We start from the raw sequence: 25,378 nt of genomic DNA, 5'->3' as shown, positions 1-25,378 counted from the left end.
CTAATTTTATCTTTAGCTTCGCTCATAATAAATGATAATTTAAACTTGAAAATAATTTTAAAAAATCTGCACTGATCCTTATCACAACCGTACAGTTATCGAGTACACAACGCTATGAGGAAATTGCCGCGATGGCGCAGCTGGTGAGTTTGACATATACAGCAGCTCTGTCTATGCTTCAGATATTACAACAGAATTAGTAAGATTGGTAATAATTAAAGGCGAGTATACATCAGCTTCTTCAACAACGACGCTGTGTGTTTCGGTAGGTAAATAATATAGCATTGAAATAGTATTTGTTTATTGGTTTTGAATGCAACTTTCGATAAGTATAAAATATTGAGTCGGATAAGCATTAAACATATGTATGTGTGTACATTTGTATGTCCGAAGTACGGGTTTTACAATTGAATAATTTATTAATTTAAATAATTAAGAGCAATTATTAAAAAGTTGTGATAAAAGAATGGTAGGTAAGCTAACTATTGAGTTCTGTTGATGATATATACAGTTGTGTTCATAAAAATAGCAGTGCTGGTCACATTTAATTAGATTGTCAATTATTTAAATAACGGAAATTCTTACAAAAAAAAAATGCCCGTGTTACTTGCATCCAACGGTCTTTCGTTTTCAAATTAGAGACTTTTAGCTTAAAGTTATACTCCCCGGTGAACACACATTATTTCAAACTCTCTAGATATAGAGTGTTCATAAAAATAGCAGTGGTTTTGATTTTATAATTAAAAAGTGTTAAAAATTCAATTTTTAAGTTTAAGTTTTAAGTATTTGTAACATACTAGCATATAAAAATTAATAAATATTAGATCAAAAATAAACAATGGGATGGTCAAGACGCTGCACCGAAAAAATTCGAAAACTGCGTTGGAGGGGAAAAACCTACCAAAATATTCAAGACATCCTAGGCTGCTCAGCAAAAATGTTCATTAACGTCTTAAAATGGCAAAATAAACCGAAAACGCGATTCCCAAAAAGGATGGTTAAAAAATAAATCAGTTAGTAAAACAGAACCCTTCCATAGGCTCTAGGAAAACAAGAAATGGACTTCAAATGTCTGTTAGCGCTGTTACAATACGAAGACGTCTTTTATGAGAGAAGTTACCAGCCCGAAGTCCACGCAAGGTACCATTCTTGTGCCAAAGAGAATGGAGTTTGTTAAAGCGCATAGAGATTGGGCAAAGGGGAGATGGAGGATTGTTCTGTGAAGCGATGAAAGCAAAGTCGTCCTTTTAGGGTCCAAGGGTCCTCGAGAATATGAGAAGAGAAGAAGACCCTAAAGTGCAGCATACGATCCACGGTACACTATAAAAACAGTTGCTTTTCATATTACGGGGTCGGGCCTATTTATCCCATGGGGGTTATAAGGGATGCAACCGAGTATGTGAAAATTCTCGAGGAGGTTATGTTACCCTATGCTAAATAGGAAATGCCGTTGGTTAGGGTATACCAACAAGACTATGACCCGAAGCATACGCCAAAAAAGGCAAAACCATGGTTTGCGCAGGAGAAGTTATCCGTTATGGAGTGGCCCGCTTAATCCCCCGATTTTAACCCCATCGCATATTTGTGAGGGATGTTAAGAACGCAGTTCATAAAGCACAACCCAAAAATTCGAAAGAATTGTGGGAAGCAGTGCGTGATTCGTGGAACGCAATACCAGTCGAGAAGTGTCAGGTTTTAGTGGACTCGATGCCACTTAGATGCGAAGCATCATAAAAAACAATGGTTATGCAACAAAGTAGTAATTGTAAGCTAAAATTATTTGTACACTTTCATATAAGTTGTTACAGTTTTTCTTACTTCTTAGATAACAGATCCAGTACTTCGTCATGCAAAGCCATATATTCAAAAAGAGGTTTTTACTGTGACAAAGCTAACGGTGAAAAATCGATAATACTTATTTTCTATTATTATAAATAAAATATATTTGTATGTAATATATTATAAAGTTGATATTGAAGGCCTTTTTGTTTTATTTAGAAAGCACTGCTATTTTTATGAACACAACTGTATGTATGTAAGTGTATTATTACGAAAATTTGGTAAATGAATCACTATTGTGAATTAAAAAAAAAAAACAATCTTATGTCACACAATTTTTTACTTTTTTTAAAAAAGTATTTGATTAAAAAATAAAAACACTTTTAATTTATTAGGATATGGAGATTTTTAAGGCCTCCAGAGGAATCATTTTTTGATGAGAATACATTTTTCTCTAAAAATAAATTTCTATCAAACAAACAATATATAGCTACGTACATCTTATAGTATCCTCTGCTGCAATTCATACAATACCCAAATTGGCCTGTTCAGGTTCAAGTTAGGAAGTTTCATTAGCCTCTTGATATATTCTACGATAGGAATCTCTGAATGCGGAGAATTTTCCAATAGTTATTTTGCATGATAATGTGTAGGAACGACACAAATTGGTTAACACGCACAAAAAAAAAACAAACTGCAGAAAAAATGGCTTAAATTTCCAATTCCTGTTTTTAATATTCACTTATTTAAGAATCTAACACCGTTAGAAATAAAGCCGCAAAATTTTAGACGATTTAGTATGATGTTAAATTATTTTTAGTATGATACTAGGTTAAAAAAAAAGATTTTGATAATTTTAAACGTACTATCTTTTTAACATTTTACTAAAGTTAAAATCACCAAATGGGTTCTTTATCTTTTTAGTATCGTACTAAATCTGTATGACATATGCATTTTTCTCAAATGTGACAAAGTGTTTTAAAATTGATAAATTGTAAAAAAATGTATTTATAGAAGATTAAGAACATTTTGAAATGTTTGAGGATTCAGTGTTTTGTAGGAAAGTTAAAAGTTTTAAAACTCGAGCAAATCCTCTTTTATTTTAATTTTTAATTTTACTCAAGGTATAGATTTGATAAAACAACTGTTTGGTTCTTGTTTGAATATCTTGACATCCATTACCCAATTACAAACCGTGGGCTACCTATTTCTTCAGATTTGCAAGTTCTTGTAACTTTACACTTTTTTGGAAGAAATGTTCCGTCTTATCTTTGGTTTTCTCTGGAAGATCCATAGCATTACGATTTAGAGCGGGAAAGTATCGAACGCATATTATTTCTTTCGCCAGATCTATCTTGTCCATGTCGGTCCTTCTAACGTCATCTTGAGCGGCGGCGACGTTCCTTATCCCTCTCACGACCGCGGTCCCGATCTCTTTCACGTTCTCTATCTTTTTCGTATCTGTCTCGGGATCGCGAACGTCGCTTTTTATCTCCAGCCATGCTAAATGTTTTTAGTAATAGTTCCTTGATATGATTTTAAATTGATTATAGATGTTTTTTAATCTTGTCTTTTGTAAAAACCAATGTTGTCACTTTGACATTTGCAAAAATGTTAAGGTATGTTTGTTTTGTTTGCTCCACAATCTGTCATATTTAGATGTGTTCATGTTTTTTTTTAATTAAATGGTTTTAGCATGATACTAGTTAGCAAAAAAATAAAAAGTGAAGAGTAGAAGAGTTGTTTCAATTAAATTCAAAATTTATAATTTAGCATATTTATTTCGTTTAAAAAATGTATCGCCACAAATTCGACTACAAACGACTCCTCATAGACCAACGGAGTGTGATCTATTCAATTGACAAGATTATGGTTAAGCCCAAAATTTCAAAACGTTGCTCTTGTTGCTTAACATTTTGATCCGAGTTTGAAATGTTAAATATTTGAAATTAGGATTTTGACGATTTTCCATTGAGCAAAATCTTAAAACACGTTAAAAAATTACTCAAATGTCTGAGTTTCTACTGAGGAAAGTGTTCCTTTGAGAAATAAGAATTCTTTATTACGAAATACAAAAGCAAACTTAATAAAAAAAACAAATTTACAATAGTAATAATAAGTGAGGTATTCCAGCATTGCAATTTTGGTAATGACGTTCAAAACATGGACTGGCGATCTGTGCGACATGATATCACGTTGCGTTTTGCAAGGACATAGTACCTATGAAACTTAGGAAAATTATTTTAAATCTTGAAGTCTAGAAAAAAGATTGTTTATTTACTTAAAACTTATTGCTATTTTTTGCAAGACTATTGTTACGGCTTTTTTAATGAGCTTATTCCAATTCTCCTTAGGTCTATTTAACTAGAAACGCACTGTGGTTCAAGTGCATTTAATTTTATTAGTCAATATCCCATTAGATAGGTAGGTAGTTACCTACCACCATAATTGCTTTCACATTACCAATTGTCTGTTTTAAACACTAACTCTAACGCAACTATCTATCCTCTTTTTCCATCTAAACGTATTTCAACCCAGTTTCTGCTCCATTAAATGCATAACCTTGTGACTAAAAAAAGAACAAAAACAAAACAAATTATTTCCAACTGGCAACACTACTAACAAATTCTTTCATCCAAAACAGACATGGAGCAAATAACCAAAGAGACAACAAACACACCAGAAAAATTCTTAACTCTCGAAGAAAAGTTCTGTGAACAGGTTTATTAAAATAAATGAAAAAAAAGAACTCGATTCGAATGTTTCTTATAAATCGCCCCTCTCGGCAACAACGGCTCGACGGCATCGACCCTAAGCTATCGCTACTATTTTACGCCGCGGTGTGAATAACACGAGGAGCGGCTTTGAATGAAAAATGAAAATAATAAAAAAAAAAAACATTACACATAATTCAAATTCCACATGACACCGAATGGAACCCCAATGAACCGGTAAATTCACACTCACATTTTTTTGGGTGTTGTCAGAAATGTTACAATAAAAAATTCATCCCCAAACACAATTTTATTGGATTATTAAGGGGTGAAAGTGGTGCTGCGTGGCGCATCTCTTTTTTTGCCTCCATGCACTTTCCTTAAGCATGTGCGTTTTGGAATAGCATAGTAGAAGTTAGGTATTTCCAAAAAAGAGGAGAATGGTGGGGTTCAATTCTTTGATGGAGTCTTGGGTCGTAGTTCTAATTGGACTCAAAAGCCCAATAGACTTAGTCTAGAGTCTGGTTGTTAGGTACTCTCGATTCGAGGGTTGTTTTTAATTCTTATTAAAGACCGGTCTTTGGAAAGTCACTCGTCGACATTTTATTGATTTTATGAGCAAAAGCAACGACGACGACGACAACGAGGCCAGAATAAAAACCGGTTGTCCAATAATTCTACATCAACAACAACAACAAAAACCACGAGAAGAACGGCGTCAATGACTATGACGACGACGACCGACTGACGTCGACAACAAGAACGACAGACCTTTGGAATCATTTCGCTGACTCCCTGATGAGAAGCGCAATTGTTTTCAAAACAGGCTGACTGGTTGGGTGGCTGTTAGGTTGGCTGGCAGGCTGACTTACTGACTGCTTGCTTTGGCAATTAATTTTGCTGAATTAATATAAAATAAAATATATAACTCTTCCGATGCTGTAGGAAAGTGTGTATTTTTCTCTAAGGCACTTGAACAAATCCAACATTGGAGTTGCTTCCAGCACTGGGTGGAAGAAATTCAGTAGTTGGGTTAAGTTAAGGTGGAAGTACATGCAATTGGGTGTGGAGATGAACAGAATGAATATTATGTACATATTTAATAATAAACATACCTAATTGGATCGGTTGCTAATGAAGTGGAAGCATTCTGTTTTTGTTTTCAGATCTCTCAAGCAAGTGTAATTGATATATTTGCGAATGACTTGTTTAACCCCCCTTTTTTTTGTTTATTTCATTTTGAATATTAAATTTATTTTTATAGCATAAACACACACTTTTGGGAAAGTTAAAAAAGTTATGAATAACTTGGTTAGTCATGGGATAAGAATTCTTTGGTTAATCTGTAAACAATTGGGCTTCTAGGTTTAACATTATTTATGTTAGTTTTAGCTATCAACTGAAGATTATTTATATTTTCGTGTCTCCCTATAGGTAGATGCTTTCCAAGATAAAAAATAATTTTCTAGTGGAAGGAAGTGAATTTAATTTAGAATGCAATTCGTTCATTTAATGAAAGAGGTCTTGGGAATTGCATTTTATTAAAAAAATGATTTAAGTAAGGTTTTTGATGATTTGAAGCGATTTTAAAACAACCTTGAAGAGAGCTTTGTGTAGGTAATTTTAAAATGATTATAAGTATTTTTGTTATGGCCTCGGGAATTGGCCTAGGATACGAATCCGATCATCAAATCCACAAACTTCTTTCTTAGAGAACAATATTTGAGGCTTTGAAAATGATACTGTAACCGAACAATTTATATTTGTCGAATTAGCCAGTTGTATTCCACCCCTTAAAAAATTCAGCTGTAATACTCGCACTTCCCGAAATGCTCATAAGTTTACCCTTGAGCTCAATTTCAGGTCTCAAGTAAAGAGATTCTTTCTTAAACCGCACATCGGGAATGTAGAATGCTTTGTTTCAGTCGTTTCCTCCTATTGTGATGTTCAGAACTTTAAGACTAATATGCAGCGGTATTTCCTCTTAAATCCTTCCCCATTCTCCTAACGCTCGCGCTTTGTTTAAATATAAGCATAGGGTACAAAAAATAAAAAACACACATGCATCGCATGCTCTGGCAAAAGTATTGCTGCTTAAACCATAATTGATTCTGATAATCCGAATTTATTCTGGCCAAGTTCTTCCCGTTTTCCGAGTGATCCGGTTTAAACATTATATCCGAATTTAATTTGGACAATGTTACTGAATTCGAAGTGGATGGCAAAGACCTCGATGATGCCTTGGAGGACACTGCCGAAGATGTACCCGTAAAAATTGACTACAATTTATATTGCAAGTTCTGGTCACTGCAGGACTTTTCCCGAAATCCCAATCAGTGCTATAGTAAAGTACAATGGAAAATGTTTCAAACACATGCAACAAATGTGCTGGCAGCGTTTTCCAGTTTTGAATTGGAAGAACCACGAACGAGTCCTTCATCTAAAGAAGAAAACAAAGACATGATTTCACAGGATATTAAAATGGAAGTTGACGAAACAGTCAGAAAGGCTGAGAATTTCTTTGCAAAGTTTCTAACTAACCCAAAGCTATTGGCCTTGCAATTGTCAGACTCGAATTTCAGGAGATCAGTTTTGGTGCAGTTTCTCATCCTTTTCCAGTATCTTCAGTTGACTGTTAAATTCAAAACAGATTCCTACACCTTGACATCATCACAGTCGGAGTATATCAAAGAAACTGAAACTAAAGTTTATAAACTTATTGGAGAAACTCCACCGAATGGCAAAAAGTTTGCCAAAACCGTTGAACACATGCTGCAGCGTGAGGAAATGTGGAATAACTGGAAGAATGATGGATGCAAGAAATTTAAAAAGCCTGATATGAATGAAGAAGTGTAAAATACCACCATCCAAACGACAGCGAAAAACTCGTGGTGACAGCATAAAAGAAGCCAATCGCCAAGGAAAGTTTTTCTTGGGAAATGACGTATTGACCAGACTGTGGAATGTATCGCCAGATAATTTGCAGGCTTGTAAGAGTGAAGACCGCAACTTCCTTCCACCGGTGGATACATACATTGAAAATCCTAGAGAAAAGAGTGATCCGTCGTTTGAGTTGAGAGCTCTTCGTTTGTTAGCGAGACAATCTCCGCATTTCTTCACCTCTGTTAAAGCGCCCTCATACAAAATTGCCGATTATCTCGAGAGCGTTCGTAAAAAGATTCAAAAAGAAAAGCACGAAATCAATAAAGTGGGTGGCCAGCCAGAAAATACAGTTGAGAGTACTGTAGAAGTTCAAGAACAAGTTGCCTTCGAAACGCCGGAAGAAGCGGAACTTCTTAAAACCGAACCATTGATGGTACAAGATGATAAAAACACGCACAAGACAATTACAGCCAGTAAAGAAAATATCGAAGAACTGGCGCTAAAAATTGGAACTGATTGGAAAAAACTTGGTAAAAAATTAGGCTACACAGCAGATGAGATGCTTTACTTCGAAACAGAGAACCTGAACCCAAGTGATGCTTGCAAGGCAATGCTTACAATTTGGTTTGAAAATGACGATGATGCTAGTCTTGATAATTTGGCGTACATTTTGGAAGGTTTGGAAAAGTATGGAGCTGCAGAAGCTATCAAAACTATTATAGATCCTCCCAATAAAATGGAAGATATATCCGATTAAGTTTTTTGTATCAAATAAAGTATTGATTATTGATTATTGAACAGCAATTAAAGTTCTTTTTTTTGCAGGTGATAAAGACCAAGACATGGAAGAAATTTGGTTTCAATTAGATGGTGCTTCAGCCACAGAACACGAGCAATTATTTCTTTATTGCGTGGGAAATTTCCTGATATAACGTTTTAGCGGTGCCAATTTGCCACTAAGATCATGCGATTTAACAAATTACGTTTTTTTTGGCAATGCTACACAAGGTGCCGTGTTAACGCAAATCATTACCGATCTCTAGACACATACATTTTTCAAATTATGGCTGAGATACCACCCGAAATGTTTTAGAGGCAGCAAGTTCGTTATAATTCACTCCAAAGATGACTCTTCTCAAGATTCTCAATGGCAGTCTTTAGTAAACTACTTTAATTCAAACATTTTTCCGTATTGATTTGAATGTGATCTATAAGTGGCCCCATAATCTGATTTATTGTAACGTGCAATAGGGCCACCTTGCAGTAGTGGGACAATGTGAAATAAAGCCAAATTAGTTTTATTTCACTGCACTCAAACTCGCTTCTTCCCCAAAACCTTAGTGTGCCCAAGGAGGAGGGTTGTATATATACCTCACTTTTTTCGCTCCCCGTAAAAACAATTATCTTCTTATTTCTCACAATAACTTTTCACTAAAAAGTGCAATAAGGAAAAATTTTGGAAGTTGGTCTTATTTTAAATTACTTTATTTTATGGCACCTTATTGCCCGAAAGTAATTTTTATTTAGTTTTTAACTACTCCAGGTTTTTTTTTGGCGGGTTTAGATTTTGGTGCCCGGTGGCGGCAATCTTGTTATTCAGCTGGCTACGCCGAATCATCATGGCAAGTTACACGAATGAACAGCACGTACAAACGAGAAAACTATTATCAAAGTGAGTGTTCGCTAACGCAAACGATGCACGCATTGCGCCCACTTTACGGTAGACGTGGTGGCCCTTCACAGTCCACTCTTCAACGTTTGGTAGCCAAAATTGAGGCGACTGGTTAAGTAAGGACCCGTACGTTCAAGGAACGCAAGGTCGGCTGAGAACATCGACGTGGCCTGTGAAAGTGTACAGCTTAACCTCGCCGTGTACAAGAACTCGGCCTTTCGCGGACTTCAACTTGTTGAACTTTGCGTGGGAACCTGCGCCTACACCCGTACAAGATCTGACTGACACAGGAGCTCAAAGTCCATCGACGGCGATTTCTCGCTGACTGAACAATCGTTTGGAAAAGGACCCCAATTTTGGCCGAAACATCATTTTTATTGACGAGGCAAATTTTTGGATAAATAGTTGTGTTAAGAAAAAAATTGCCATACATGGAACGAAACCAACCTACGCGAGTTTCACCAGGTGATAATGCATCCTCAAAAAGTTACCGTTTGGTGTGGATTTTGGGCCGGCAGCGTAATTGCTCCGTATTTTTTTCAAAACGACGTTAGTGAGACGGTCACCGTCAACAGCGAGCTGTACATAACGATTTGAGGGTAAGGTTATCCATCAAGTTCATGCCTTTTTAACCCCTTCTTAAAGTCGCAGGTCTTTGCATATAAACCACAATCCACCTATGCCCTAAAGGTATTGCTTAAATTCTAAGAGTCATTGAAAATTGGACAATTCGGATCCGTGAAGCCGAGGCGGGCATTTGAATGATGTCATATTCCACACTAAGCCTTTCAAATAAAAAAATAATTTTGTTAATACCTCACACACGGCTTGTTTTGTAACATTTCAACGTCTACCCGGACTTTTTGGATGTGGGATGTAAGTTAAACAGATATATTTGAAAAAGATCTTTAACTTCACAAGTTTAATAAATTTAGCATTTTAGCCCCAATGTTTATATTCTTCAACTTGAGATAACCGTTACTCTTTTTCTCTATTTGACGTCTTTTTCAGTAAAAAAAAGGACTACTTTAAAGATGGAACCCTAAGCCAGTTTCTCACCCTAACCCAGTTTCTCAGATGTTTCAAGGAACCATGATTCTTTAAAGCTTGTGACACAGAACGCAAACTGTGGCCACTTTTGAAAAACACTTAACCCAGTATGAAGTATATTTTTAACAGATCTCTTTTGTAACGGCTCAATTAGGAAAACTTACATTTTCACATTGTTCTTGAACCTTAAACTTCTAAAAAAAACGTGGATGTTTTTTTCTGTTTTATGTTAAACTGAATCATAAATCGCCTCAAAGTAATCGAAAGTGCTTTTTTATATTTTAGCGTACATTAAGTAGGTATGTATGTGTACTTGAAGGCATACTTAGTCCCTGAGTCATGAATTCGAGTATGCGCTGTGTCTTTAAGTGCCCCCTTCTTATATTTTATAGAACATAAAGAAACCACTTCTTCTTGAAGTGAATACTGAACTGATAATAATAATTTTTCTGCGTGTTCTCATTTTAATGTTCGCTATACTCTCTTTCCCTTCTTCCAAACAGGCAGCACTGTAAAAAGTGTATAGTACACATTTAATGCATTTTGTGTTATCTTGCCCAAAATCCCCGGTGACGCCAGTTGACTACTTCACATGTCGACACTACTGTGGTTTTATGAATATAGGACCGCAAACCAAACAAAAAACGATCACACTTTGTGTATTATTATAATTTTTGTGTGTGTCACTTTTTTCAAAAACCTTGAGTCTTTTTGAGTATAGATATGTTTGATGTGAGTGTACGATGCGAAAAAACGTCGGTCGGTCGTTGTCAACGGAAAACAAATCTATACGATGACGGACTTGACGCGACGCCAAGATAAGAACGTGATCGTCATATGGTCGTGTTGTCTATCATATGGCATTTTTTTCTTTGATTGATTCTTCATCATGATGGCACAGGCACACCCATTGCATAATACTTTCCTTGGCGATAAAATGTACATAAACTTCAATTATACAAGAACTGCAGACAAGTTTTGCTTATTGAGTAGTTTTGAACGTGAAAGTGAAATAGAAACATTGAATTTATTTTCTTCAGCAAAGAATACAAATCACTTTGTAACCATTTAAGTCGATTTAGCTTTAAGTTATGCATGTAAGGTACCTATAGCTTATGCAATAGAAGCAGCATGCATTATGAAGTTACTGTTACGTATTTTGTTCAGTAGGCAAGTAGTATGAATCTGTTTTGAATCTTTAATTAACGATCTTCAACTAGATGGGACATGGAGCTTTAAATAGATCTTTTGTCTGTTAACCAAATGTTGACACGCTGTACACATTTTTTAGTAAAATTGTTTGTTTTTACTTAAATTTTGAATAAACAAACCCTTTTCAATTGATTTTTTTGTCAGTCTTAGTCAATTGTATACAGAAGAATATTGAAGGTAAACATTAATTGGAAATAAATCGAATCAGAATTTGAATTCCATATATGGTATTATTTATGCCATGTGGAATATTTGCGTGTTTACGTTTTACCAATGAAATATATGCAATTCATGACTCACGTGAGTTTTTTTTTTAATGTTTCATCGAAGGGAAAGTTAGGCATGAAGACCACACCAAAACCACAGCTAACGAGACCAGACCACCAAGGCCAACCATATAAACATTCGTCACCGATTTTCAAGAATAGTCGTAAATTTATAATATACAAATGATTCGTTTGTCGATTTTAGATTATGCATATTTTCTTAAGTAACATGAAGTTCATGCCATGAATAGTTAATAGTTTGTTCCTTTTATACAAACAAATGACAAATAATTTCCGGTTAGTCCGTCAATTGCATTTAGAAAAAGTATACCAACATTGGACTGGTTTTAATTCACGAATTGGAAATTTAATTGAGTTCAGTTTTTTTTGCGATATTATACCATAAAATGAATAAAACTATCTTTCTAAAGTTCTAAAAGTTAGAAAAACCTGTAAAGTTCTGAAAAAATACTACAATACTACACAAATGAAGTAGAAACTGTTGGCCATTTTTAAAAATTAAACTTACTTGTAATTTTTTTCAATATTTTGTTGAACCTCCTTTTGCTTTAATAAGAGCCTCAATTCTGCGCGGCATACTGTCAATACATGATTTAACTGTTTCCTGGATTTGTGGGTGGTGATTCCACACGTGAATTACTCTTTCAATAAGCTTAGTTCTTGTTGTGACCGCATCTTTAGCCAGTTCCCTTTTCATCAGCTCCCACACGTTTTCTATTGGGTTCATATCAGGGCTGTTTCCCGGCCAGTCCAAAAGAGGGATGTTTTCTTCCCTTAAATAAGTTTTTATGGACCGGGCTGTGTGGCATGGAGCTCCATCTTGCATAAAAATGTATGGTTCTCCATTCGTGAACCATTCTCTGATCTGCGGCACCAAACGATTTCGCAAGTCTTCTTTGTAGTGGACTTGTCGCATTATCCCATTCACCACGTACAGATGTCCCGTACCTTTGCCGCTGATGAGTGACCAGATCATCACTTTGGTAGGGTGCTTCACAGTTTGGACGACGCAATCGGGATGAAATTTTCCTCCACGGCGTCGACGAACAAACTGAGTTTTATTGACCAAGATATCAAAAGTGCTTTCATCGCTGAAGCACACCTATCAAAAACACAAAAAAGAATTAAAAATTCTTAGGACAATTATGAATTGTATTTATTTTATCGTTTTATATAAATTTAGTATCAAATTACCGATCTCCAGTAGTCAACATCCTTATTTCGGAACTTTTTAGCCCAATTCAGACGCTTTTTCTTCATTGCAGTTGTTAACTTTGGCTTTTTGGCGGGCCTAAAGGCCCTAAAACCCAAATCTTTTAATTTTCTGCGTACGGTGCGCTCCGAAGCATTAATATTAGCTTTTTCCAATTTAGTTTGTACCATCTTTGTGGTTGCAAACCTGTTTTCCACGCAGATTTGCTTAACATATCTTTCAGGCCTTAATGTGAAAATTGGCTTTCTTCCGCATCTGTTCTTTCTTTTTGGGCTTAAATCTTCATCACATTTAATTTTTTTCTTAATCCGTCTCACGCTGGCCACAGACACGCCCACTTTACGAGATATTTCGCGATTAGAAAAAATGTTTAGGTTGACCAAACATTTCACTTCAGCTCTTTTACTTGGTGACAGGACTCCTCTCTTACCCATGGTTAAAATTTTACTATTTATTATTTTTGTTTTGCCAAAAATGTTTTTCAATAACAGTAAAAAAAAGCACACAAAAAATAACAATGCAATTGAATACCGTTAATAAGCACAAAAAGCTTTTAAAGTCACACGAACCGGCAGAATAAAAAAATTCAACTGCAAGAATTCTGTACTTGTTTACGCTTTGTTGCCAATACTTTGACTTTATGCATTTAAGAAAATAGAACCACAAACAAAAGTCTAATAAGCAAAACTTAGTTTCTGTAACTTTGAACGTTAAAAACATATAAAATTAAAATTTAAAATATAAAATTATAAAAATTCTGCAGTGCGTCTAATAATATGGCCAGGGACTGTAGGTCCCCTCTTTGTAAGGTCCTAGATACGCTAGTCAACTCTTAACTTATATTTTGTATATGTTGAAGACAGAAAGCTTCTTTATTGCCTTTGTATAAAAGTAGGTCCACTTTCACGCTGTTTTCGATGGTGTGGCTGAAGAGCCCTTCACCTTAACTCTTCGTCGTGCTCAACAGTTGCACCTCTCACGCTCGTCCTTGGTGAACATTTCGGTGTCGAGAAATGAAAGCAGTGGATGATCAATTTTCGGAGAAAATCATCTTCAGTGATGAGAAACATTTTCACCCCAGTGGATTTGTCATTAAGGAGAATTGCTGCATTTGTTAAATGTGGGCTTACGACATCATAGATAGATTTTTTTTTGTAGATAGATTTAGATTAAGATAGATTTATAGATTTATCAAGAAAATTTTTACAAAATCATTATGTTTAATTGACTTAAATCTTATAAGGCATGGCCAGAGGGGCCGTCAGCCAGATGATAGCCTTGCTTACTGTTTATATGTGAATTTTGTAAATAAATTGATTTTTTAATCAAAATTTAAAAACTTTCACTTATTATTTTTCTTCTATAGTTTACTGCCATTTTTATTCGCACTACCCCGTCTGCGGCACTGGACACCTTGCTCTACCTTACACCTCTTGACATATTTAGTAAACAAATAGCTGCAAGCTCTGCTATTCGTCTCAATGCTTCGTCGCAGTGGACTAACAACAACATTGGCCACTCCGTAATTCTAAGGTACTTAGAATCAATTCCAAAGCACACAGACTAGACCATCCCCCAACTACAATTCGACAGAAATTTCCAGATCTCTCTACCTACCAGATCTTTTTGGGAGGATAGGACATTCTTGGAGGATGAGTCAATCCATTTTTACACAGATGGCTCAAAAACCAAAGAAGGGGTTGGTGGAGGTGTGTACTCTGAACGATTGAAATTAAGTCTCTCATTCCGCCTTCCCAATCATTGTAGCGTGTTCCAGGCGGAACTTTTGGCGATTAAGGAAGTCTTGTCTTGGCTCCGTATTTTCTCTGATAGCCAGGCCGCTATCAAATCTCTGGACTCTGTCTCTACGAACTCTATAACAGTCCGTAACTGTCGATCATCTCTAATGGAGATGGCGCAACAGTTTAATATTCACCTTTGCTAGGTGCCGGGCCATAGAGACATTCCAGGTTACTGTAAGGCAGATGAAATCGCCAGAAACGGTACACCCCATCCTACCACATTTGGCAAGTACTGTCATACCAATCGCTACTTGTAAACTGCTGCTAATGCAAGACGCTGTGAGGAGGGCAGGCACAGGCAGCAGGTGGAACAACATCACCACGTGTCAAGTCACAAAAAACATCTGGCCAACACTGGATTTAAAACGTTCAAGGTGTTTGCTCTCTCTAAGCAGATCGCATATAAGCTCGATAATAGGTGTCATAACCGGACACTGTCTAATAGGAAAGCACGCCACGAGACAAGGCGTATTCTCAAATGACTTTAGCAGAAGCTGTATGGACGAGGAAGAGGAAGAAACGGTTCTTCATCTTCTCTGCACATGCCCTCTAGCTCGAAAACGCAAGAATTACCTAGGAGAATTCTTCTTTAACGATCTAAACGATCTAAATCATATCGGTATAATCAGCCTCTCACGTTTCGTAAGGGACTCTAACTGGTTCCATTGAGCTTATGAGGAAGCCTCAAGATTCATGTGGTATCACAATGGGCCATTAAACTGGCCTAAGTGTCTCCGTTTCCATCTTGGTCAACCACTATAACCTAACCTAACCTACTGCTATTTTAATAAATTGTGCTAGTTGTTGCCAGTTTTCCCATTTAAAATCGCTAGAAGATCAACTAGAAGATCAACTTCTTCTTAAATATTTTGTTGTCATATTTTTCGTCGGATTTCTGCCAGAATTGGACATTTTGCGATGAAATGAACTATATTTTTCCTTTCGTTGGTATTGCACATGGGGCAAATCAGAGCTAAGTCATTGCGGTGCGGTATGAAGTTCAAAGATAACAACTTTCCTCTTGCTCGGAACAAATTGTCATTGAAATGGTTGCCTTGTCCTAAATCATATTGGAGTTTTGAATATATTTCTCTGTGAGCTTCTCGCCTTCTCTATGTTGTTTTCCCTTGCTTTGTAATGGAGGTTTTCCAGTAAATTACAGAGAAAAGGTTTCCACTCTGTAACATTTTCCAAAGTCAAGCTGAAAGGTATTTCACACAAGTCTGCTAAATTTTTCCATTCTTCAAACCATAAACTTTGGGACCTTATGACTGACACTGCAATCCTCCTAGAAATGTTAACGGTGTGGCTGTTCATCAGTTTAACAATGTAATTGAAATGTAATCTAAGTGATTTTAGGTACAGTGGTGATAACCCAGTTTCGATAAGAAGCTTTGGTGTTGTGTCCGGTAGACGAAACTGTTGTTTAAAAAAGAATTGGAGGAGTTTTTCAGTGGTCTCCGAAGGGCGCCAGCCCCATGATTCTGCAGCATACAACATGATGGACTGAGACATTGCGATAAAAACTCGATATTTGGTGCTGAACGAGAGATCCGAATTTCCGTAAATATTTTGCCATACTGTACCAAAAGCGTTCTTAGAAGCAGATAGCTTTTTCTTAATGTGCTTTTCGAAATTCAGGTTGCTCGTTACAGTAAAACCAAGGTTTTACATCATCGGTTAGTAGTGGTTTCCAAAATGAGGCCGGTCACGCAGTTACTGTCAATAATGTTCGCTATCGTGTACGTCGATAAGCCAGCAACCACTTAAGAGCTAAAATATTCACAAAATAATTACCGGTGTGCCACAGGGCTCTGTTTTGTTTCCGATACTCTTCCTTGCATTCATAAATTATCTGTTTCTGAAACTACTAATTCAATTCTTTCGCTGATGACAGTACCCTCAGCTTTTCATATTAATTTTTAGGGTGTCATCCTTGTTTTTTGGTTGTGGAAGTCTAACGGAACCATGTTCATTAAATTTTCATCTTTACAGCATTGTAAAATTTTATTTTAAATACCTTGCACTCAATGCTGTCTTCTTTCGCGGTCGCATCGAGAGGGCTAAACTATTTTCTGTCATTTTCTTTCGGAATGATTACACATTTTAGGGTTTTAAAACACTATTCGTTCAAAACTCGGGTACAATTTATCATACTAAGGGTGCCCCGCCAATTTTTGTTTTTGATTTTCCGAACAAAATACCTCTCAAAACTTGCGGAATTGGACTTAGATTACAAAAAGATATAACAAAAAAATATAAAAATTTGTCTAGGGGGTTGTACCGACCCTCAAAATTTTGATAAATTGATATTTTTAGGCTTAATTTCGGTTCCTGAGCTACTATTTATTATAAAATATTGAGTTTTTGATCTTATTAGGCTTAGACATATTTGGCGTTTTGATTTGCTTGCAACAATACGTTTCCAGTGGTTTCAAATTTATAAGGTTTTAAGCTAAAAATACCCCCATAGGTGACAAAAATTGATTTTTTTTTAATTTTTGGCGCATATTGCTATTATCATCATTTTCCTGGAACTTTAAACCACTGCTCTATAAATCTGACACAATTTAAACTAAAGTTTCTATACCTATCCGATTTTGAAGAAAAATGTGTTTATAAATTTGAAGCCTACCTCCACAAATGACTTAATTTATTGATGTCCTTTAAGGATATGGGTTTTTACCTCTTTCCAACCTGTAAAATACACAACTCAATCCGGTAATAAAGTCGGATTTAAGACTGAAGGCTGTTTTCTACCTGTCAAATATCTACACAATTCAATCCGGTAATAAAGTCGGATTTAAAGCGCAAGGATTTGAAAATTGGGCTTTTTGTGGACAAATATGGGAAAAACCACGTAGAGGTTTTTCATTCACCATTTGTTTATGACTAAATAGGTTGTTGAACTCCATAATTATAAAAATATATTGGGATCATAAAAAAAACTTCACGATCGGCAACTACCAACTACAAGAGATGTCAATAAATTCATTTTGTTTGTAAGGAACGAACTAAAACTTAAATTCAACGGAAAGGATCCTTACCATTCAGAAGTATATGCGATTATTTTTGAAGAAATCGACAATATCTGGGATAAAGCTTCGATTTCAATTGAAACTAAGGAAAGAGTTATTCAATTACTTAAATCCTGTTTCGAAAGGTACAATATTGTGAAGCGATACCCTAAAAGCAAACAAGATGCTAGTTTCGAAAATAAACTGAAGTGTTTTTAAGAGTCATCTGAGAAGCTTTTCGACGTTGCTGCTTGTAAATGCACTTCATATGAAACTTGTTCGTGTTTAAAACCAAAGAAAGTTCCCATCCATGAGAGAAGTTTTTTGTTGGATCAAAGAAATGAAATTAAAATGGTTATAAGCGGGGTTGACAAGAAAGAAACAAATATCTTGAAGGAACGACAGCAGAGGCAAATTGAAGAGTCAAAGAGGGAAGCAAAAAAAAAAATTGTCTACGCAGGAAACGGATATTGTCTTAGGAAACTGCAACGAAAAGTTGGTGCGTGAATCTTCCCTAGAAACACATTCGGTAACAGAGGCATCCCCAACAAACACCCCTTTGACAGAGGCACCATCAACTTCAAGAGCTTATCGCAATAGATTGATGTTGACAACAGTTGCCAAGTTATAATTGACATTAGATGGTTGCACTTCGGGTCCTAGAGAATATTCTGGAACCGAAGTGGGAAACAATTAGCTGATTGCGAAAGTAAAACCACCGTGAGCTTTTGTGCAGTGGCTGGTAATATGCCTGACTTGCCGAAAAATGTGGTTGATGAACTTAGTACGGATCAAAAATATCTTTATCAGATATGTCAAGCTGTATCTACTGGTTTCTGTTCTCCTGAGCTGGCAAACCATCAACCTGAAAAAATGGCGCACTCGAGATGGCTTACTTCAGCTAATCGCATACTGAGACTTTATGTTAGTACTCTTCGTCCATCAGAGAATTTTCTATTGCTTTTCAACTGCGTCGTCAAAGTATACGCTCCAATTTGGTTCCGAATCAAGCGACAGGCGTCTTTTGAGGATGGAGCCAAACATATTTTCCAATTAATTATGTACTCTCGATATTTACCCGAAAATTTGAGATGTGTTGAACTGTTATAGAAAGAAATGGTTATTTTGCACATCCAGAAAACCTGCTTATCAGTATGTTGTTTGATGAAAGGGACCACATTCGGGAGCTGGCATTGCGAAGAATAAAAAAAGCTAGAGAAGCTGAAAATGTCAACAAACGCAGGATATATAAACCACCAAAGATCAACTTCTCTGCTGAAGATTATACAGAAATTATTATGTGGAACGAATGTCAGGTAACATCATTGATGACTTTCCCTGTCACACCCTATCCGTGGAAAGATGTTTAAACTGGTAACAGAGGCAAGAGAGTGTAACTGACCCTACTTCTAGAGATGGCTTTATTAAAAACAAGTTGAAATCTCGTGCAGAAATGCAAAATTTTGGACACAAAAATAAGTTTAAATTCTAAAGTTATGTCATTAATTAAAAATTATTTCTTGCTTATTTTGTTTTTATGTGATTTGTTTAAATAATATTAATAATAAAATACGTTTAAAACTTATTATTTATCTGTGTAAAATTACGCAAATTTTGATACCCCTTTTGATAGTGTAGCTCGAAAAAAAAAAAACAAATATCGACGAGACACCACCTAAACACGCTTGAATTTCTTAGACAGAATTCCAAAGAAAACGATAGACCGATGTCTAACTAAAACATTTCATTTGCAACTCTCGAAAAATACTGCAGTGTTTTATGCCTCTTAAGAACAGAGATTCTTTTTTTGCCGTACTACACGAATGTGGAATCATTTATCTGCCTCAATATTTCTTACTCATATTTTCTTTTAAATCATATCACCCTTTTTTAATTGCTCTTAATGTGTTTGATAACTTTAAGGGTATTTATAAAACCTTGGACCCAAATATTTTGTTGAAACTTCAAACTAGTTTCCAAAACTCCTCATCATATTTTTGCCATATGATATGACATCAAAGCTCCTTCATTCATAAACATATTTTTTTTTGTCTCATTATGCCAACAACATAGGTTACGTCATTGCTTTTTCTGCTGACTCTTATTTAATATTCACAAAGAGTCTTTTTTGTACCCCTCGCCAAATTAACAATAATAATTATAAGTTGTCCCTTATATGTGAAATTTTGAGCTCTCAAAATGTATCGAACTATCATTAGATATTGTTTAATGTAAAATGTATGTATGCATAATGAAATCCAGCCAAGACCCTTGAATATTTTGTTTTTAGTTATGATTAAAAAAAAAAAACATAATAAACAACCTCACCCTTATCTACAACATACATAAATTGTGAATCATCGATGTTGATATCCAATTCCATAAATGGCTATACTATACACTACCCAGTGTCCATGTTCATGTTTCGTTGCTGTTTGATCAGGAAAAACAAAATACCCAGGCTTTACATAATCACTTTTAGAGGGAAAGTTCTTATGTTGAATTAACATGACTCATGGATCTTCTTTCAAACAAGACAAAATTGAAAGTACTGAAAAAGCCTTGAAGAAAGTCTGAAGATTTCAATCGAACTGTAAGTTAAAACAAATATGTTATATTGAAGTTATTTTTAATAATTTTTAATTTATTTTAGTTACTCAAAAGGGATGAATACAAATCAAGACTATCGTTCACCAGTTCCAAAATTTCGATCTCAGATGCCTCTTGGATTTTATAAAACAGATGTTTGATTTTAATGTCCACGAGAAATTACAACTATAAACCTCTATAATCACTCAAAAGTTGAGCTTGAAATATACATTTTATTTCTCGATCGTTTTGCACGATTAAAGACAATCCGGCCATTGATCTCATTAAAGCGTTACCCAAGGATAAATGCCCAGTATGGAATTCCATTGATGCACATTTACTGAAAAAGATAAACATTCCAAAGTAAATGGTTTAAGTTTAAGACTCATTGTACTCCTTTAGTATAGTTTTTTGTTTTGATTTCAAATTCGAAACAATTCCGTAAAATGAAGCTATGCACAGCACATGCACCATCCACATGCCCCATGCACAATGAACACGATTTGTTTATTAGTGATTTTTGTTTTTGCCGTGCTCCTTCAATAAACTTTTATGAATTCATATGGAAAGAAATGTGCATAACAGAAAATGCATTTAATTTATCCTCATTTGAATTGAAAATTATACATATTTATCTTTCATTGAAATCACAAAGAAAGGGGAAGGAAGAAAGCGACGATCATCTAATTAAAAGATGATGAATTACAGATTGATATCATTCCAAAAGGGGAATAGGACAAACGAATGTCTTGACTTATACCTTATGTTGTGCGTAAGGGCGGCCAGCTATTTCTCTATTTCCGTCTGAAATTCAGAAATCAAGGGTTAAGAAAGTTAAATGGAATTACATTGTTCAAAAAAAAAAACGAAGAAAATGTTCCCCCTTCATCAAACAACTATAAAAACAATTGACAAGTGTTTATTATATTGAAAGACATTGCGAGGTAATTGGTATTAATGTGAGACAAATCGAATATAGGGGGAGATGGATGTATGTTTTCAACATCTTAAATGAAATCAATTAAAAATTCAAATGAAATGTCTGTTTTACTTTGGAAATTTATGATTTTATTTAAGTTTGGAAGTTTATGTGAAATTCAAACCAACTCAAGAAAAAAATATGTTTTCATGATACAGATGCGATCTTGTTATGATAAAAAAGAAACATGCATTAAGTGCAACAAAGTGTTCTAAACATATGGAAGCATTTTGTGAACTGATGTTTATGAAGTACCGGATCTTTTTTTGGAACTTAATGGCTGTAAAAATATAAACAGTAAATTATATCGACAATCTTTAGCTTAACGTGCAAAAACAATTCCATAATTCGAGCACGCAACAATGAACAAACCTCATCATTTTAAAATTAACATAAATTGAAACGCACTTAAACGACGAAGTTTGACAGTTTTTCACGTCATGTAATGTCATCATTTATTACAAAAAAAAATACATAAAATAATAATAAACAATTGTGACAGTCACGTACGGGTATGACGGCCCACATGGATGTTTTTATTTTACTTACATACTTCGCCTTTATAATACAATATCACCTCCTTTTTTTATAGCTACTGCCTTTTTATTATGCAAGTTGTTTGCTTACTCGGTCAAATGGCAGTCTTATACTACTTAGTCAAATGGAGGAATACAAAGTTGATAAAATTTAGCGCAGCCCGCCAGCTAGCGCAGAGGCTCAATGTGCAGCGGCACTCCATGTATGGTGAAGTGTCACAGAGTAGAAAAAAAAAACACATATAATTTAAGAGTCTTATCACGATCGTTGTAAATCAAAGCAAAGCGAAGTGTTGTAATGAAGGCGGTGGCGCGGCCAGCAGCCGGTAATGGAAGGCCATCACTTATGATAGTCCAATAAGTCAAGTCGAGATTGGATTCTTTTTGCTTTATCAAAATCATGATGATGCTTGTGTGTTTCAAAATTTTACAATTTCGATATCGACAATAACCATTTGTTTCCTAGTGGATTCGCTGTGCAACAAAACAATTTATACTTTTACGATATTTTCCTTAAGGTCCATGACGAAAATCAAATCAACACTTTAATGTCGTGTAATTTTTTGTTTTAAATAACTAGAATTTAACAGTTTCCTTGACATTCTCCTTAAAAGGAAGGCATATAACTGGTATCTGATTAGGTAGCTGCCAAAAAGTTCGTTCCAATTAAGGGAACTTTATTGGTAAATTGGCTTAATAGCTAGTCAAGATAAATCTTCATAACTATCAAGTCAAGTCTACTTATGTCAGTATGACAGTTAATTAATCTTTTTTATTTAACTGGAAGCTGAACTGTATTAAGGCCCAACTATAATAGACTTAACCAATACGCAGCCTTATATGTCACTAACCATAATAGACCTTCTGCTTAGTTTCGTTAAATTTCATAAACTTTCGCGCAATTACGCAAGAACCATTTAAATGGCTCGAGCTTAAGCAAATGTCAAATTTGCTTGAGTTACTTGAATCCATTATGGTTACTTTTTTTGACGATAACTTCTGATAAATTTTCGTTCGGTTTTGACATTAACTTACTTTGGGTTAAGTCTATTATAGTTGGGCCATTACTCTGTCATTGATTCCATTTAATGTTTTGTTTAAAAAGGGTTCCTTGTCAACTTTGAAAATTAATAAGTGATATTTATTAACAAATTATAAACAATAATGTTTTTGGTGTTTGTACATGATCAACTGAAGGTAGGTAGGTAGAAATGGCGATCTCAAGGCAACCTAGCCTGAGATCCAATTAGCGCTGCAGTGCGCCGTTTTGATACCAAAAACTCGTTTGACCTTTGATTGAAATTGATAGAGAAGCTTCATAGCGATTATGTTAGAGCCATTTTGTAGCATTGAGAAAAAAGATTAGGTCTCTAATCTTTGTCTCAGATAGCTCATCGAGTTCTTGAAAGAATGATTTTCCAAAGCATTTCATTCTGGTGTTTGCCAAAGCAGGACATTTGCAGAGGAAATAGATTATGGTTTCACTTTCTCTTTGGTCACTACAGCTACGGCAAAAGGTGTTGTAAGAGATACCCAACTTCTCTGCATGAACTCCTATAGGCCAATGTCCGGTACAAACCGCAACAATCCTGGCTATGTCTTGCCTTGGCCTGCATAGAAGATCGTTTGTACGGGTTTTGTTATAGGTGGGCCATATCTTCCTAGATATAATGCAGTTGGGTAAATTTAGATGAGGTAATGGCCGAGTTAATGACTTTGACAGCTGCCTGACTGTCTGTAAGGATAGCCACATTTCGGTTTTGGTTTGGGTTTTGTTTAAATATCTTACATGCCTCCCTTATTGCCAGCAGTTCAGCCTGAAAAACGCTAGCAAAGTCAGAAAGCTTAAAGGATTTGGCTACATTTAGGGACTCAGAACAGATCCCAGAACCAACTCCGCACTCACATCTTTGAGCCGTCAGTAAAGATGGTTGTGTCGAAACCTATCGACACGATGTCATCCTCCTAATCTTCTCGCGATGGGAAAATAACCTTAAAACCCTTACTAACGCTCAAAGTAGGAGTGCAGTAGTCAGTGTCTACCGAGATAATATCTGAGGGAATCAATTTCGTTGAGTTGCTGTGACCATAAGGTTTTGACAACCAGCTGCCTGATTTCTCAGCCTTATAGCGCTGCAGGAATTAATGTATGTATTTAATAAAAAGGTCGATTAGTAGAAGATCCAAAATAACGTTTAAGGTGTCCGTTGGGCAAGTACGCATGGCCCTTGTGGTGCCCACGCAAACTGTTATCTGAACCTTCTTTAGCTTATCAATATTACAGGCTTTGCTAAGAGCAGGCCACCACACAATCGATCCATATGTTAAGTTTGGACGTTCTACGGCTGTGTACGTCCATAAAATCATCTGCGACTGAAGTCCCCACTTTTTGCCGAAAGTTTTGCTGCAGGCGTAGAAGGCAACACAGGTCTTCTTCACCCGTACTTCAATATTTAGTTTCGTGTTTAGTTTAGGGTCGAGTATAACTCCCAAATATTTTGCACTGGAAGACAATGATAGGATTTGACCATTGAGTCGAGGTAGCGTGAGGGGCGGTACTTTAGTTTTGGTGGTAAAGAGCAACAGTTCAGTTTTACTTTGGTTAACTCCTAGTCCACAACTCGTGGCCCAGTTGCTAACTTTCTTCAAAGCTGACTCCGTGATTTCACTAATCACAGAGGTTTAGTTTTCTGACACCAATAGCACCAAATCATCCGCGTAGGCTACCGCCATCACTCCACATCTCTCTAATTTAACGAGAATTGTATCCATGACCAGAAGCCATAGAAGAGGCGAAAGGACACCACCCTGGGGTGTTCCCCTACTCACGTGTTTTGTTACGATTGTATTGCCTAGAGAGGCTCGAATCTTCCTACCACTGAGCATGGAAATAATCCATTCTCGAATGAAGTCTTCTACACCGAACTTAACGAGCGATTCTTCTATGGATTCTGTAAGGACGTTGTTAAAAGCACCTTCTATGTCTAGGAAGGTGGCAAGAGTAAATTCTTTATAATGGATTGTTTGTTCTACAGTACGCACTACCTCATGAAAGGCAGTCTCCGTAGATTTGCCCCTAAGATAAGCATGCTGAGAGCTTTCGAGAGGTCGTCCAACTAGGATTTCTCTAATATGGTAATCAAGAATGCGCTCCAAGGTTTTAAGCACAAAAGATGTTAAGCTTATTTTTCTGAAATCCTTTGTGGATTCGTGACCTCGCCTACCCTTTTTCGGGATAAAAACTACTTGTCTCCACGACATGGGCACATGTTTGAGAAGGAGAAATCCTTTGAAAATTTGTTCAAGCCATGGAGCTGCCACATCATGCAACTTTTGAAGCATAACTGGGGATTTATATGGAGAAAAAGTATTGATGGCCCACCCAACTGAAGGTAGAGTCTGGTGAATTAAAGTTCCGAGTTTGAATTGTATGACATTTAAATAAATAACTTGCTGCCTAGTTTAAAATGTACGCTAAGAGAATGCAGTTGACTGCAAATGAAGTCTCTTATGTTGTCTGAACCTACCCAATAACTTACAGTGTTAAATTGGTAATTGAAACCAATGGAGATAACAATTTTACAGTTGAAAATGATTCCTTTCCTCAATATCAGTGATTTCTTTCCCAAGCTCTGTTATTTTCAT

The 25,378-nt window shown here is 35.8% G+C and overlaps 2 protein-coding genes across 2 annotated transcripts in view; both read left to right on the top strand.

Annotated features, from left to right (window-relative positions):
* LOC129948508 (plastin-1) overlaps positions 1-25,378 on the top strand; it is an 87,353-nt gene that overhangs the window by 6,977 nt on the left and 54,998 nt on the right. The gene's annotated exons all lie outside the window — the stretch shown is intronic.
* Positions 5,800-8,134, top strand: LOC129948509 (THO complex subunit 1-like). The gene has a single exon (XM_056059540.1). The coding sequence runs from the start codon at positions 7,336-7,338 to the stop codon at positions 8,131-8,133; it is 798 nt and encodes a 265-aa protein (XP_055915515.1). The 5' UTR covers positions 5,800-7,335; the 3' UTR covers position 8,134.

Source organism: Eupeodes corollae, chromosome 2 (assembly GCF_945859685.1).
Source record: "Eupeodes corollae chromosome 2, idEupCoro1.1, whole genome shotgun sequence".
Classification (NCBI taxonomy): Eukaryota; Metazoa; Arthropoda; class Insecta; order Diptera; family Syrphidae; genus Eupeodes; species Eupeodes corollae.
This window is presented reverse-complemented; position numbering and strand designations above follow the sequence as displayed.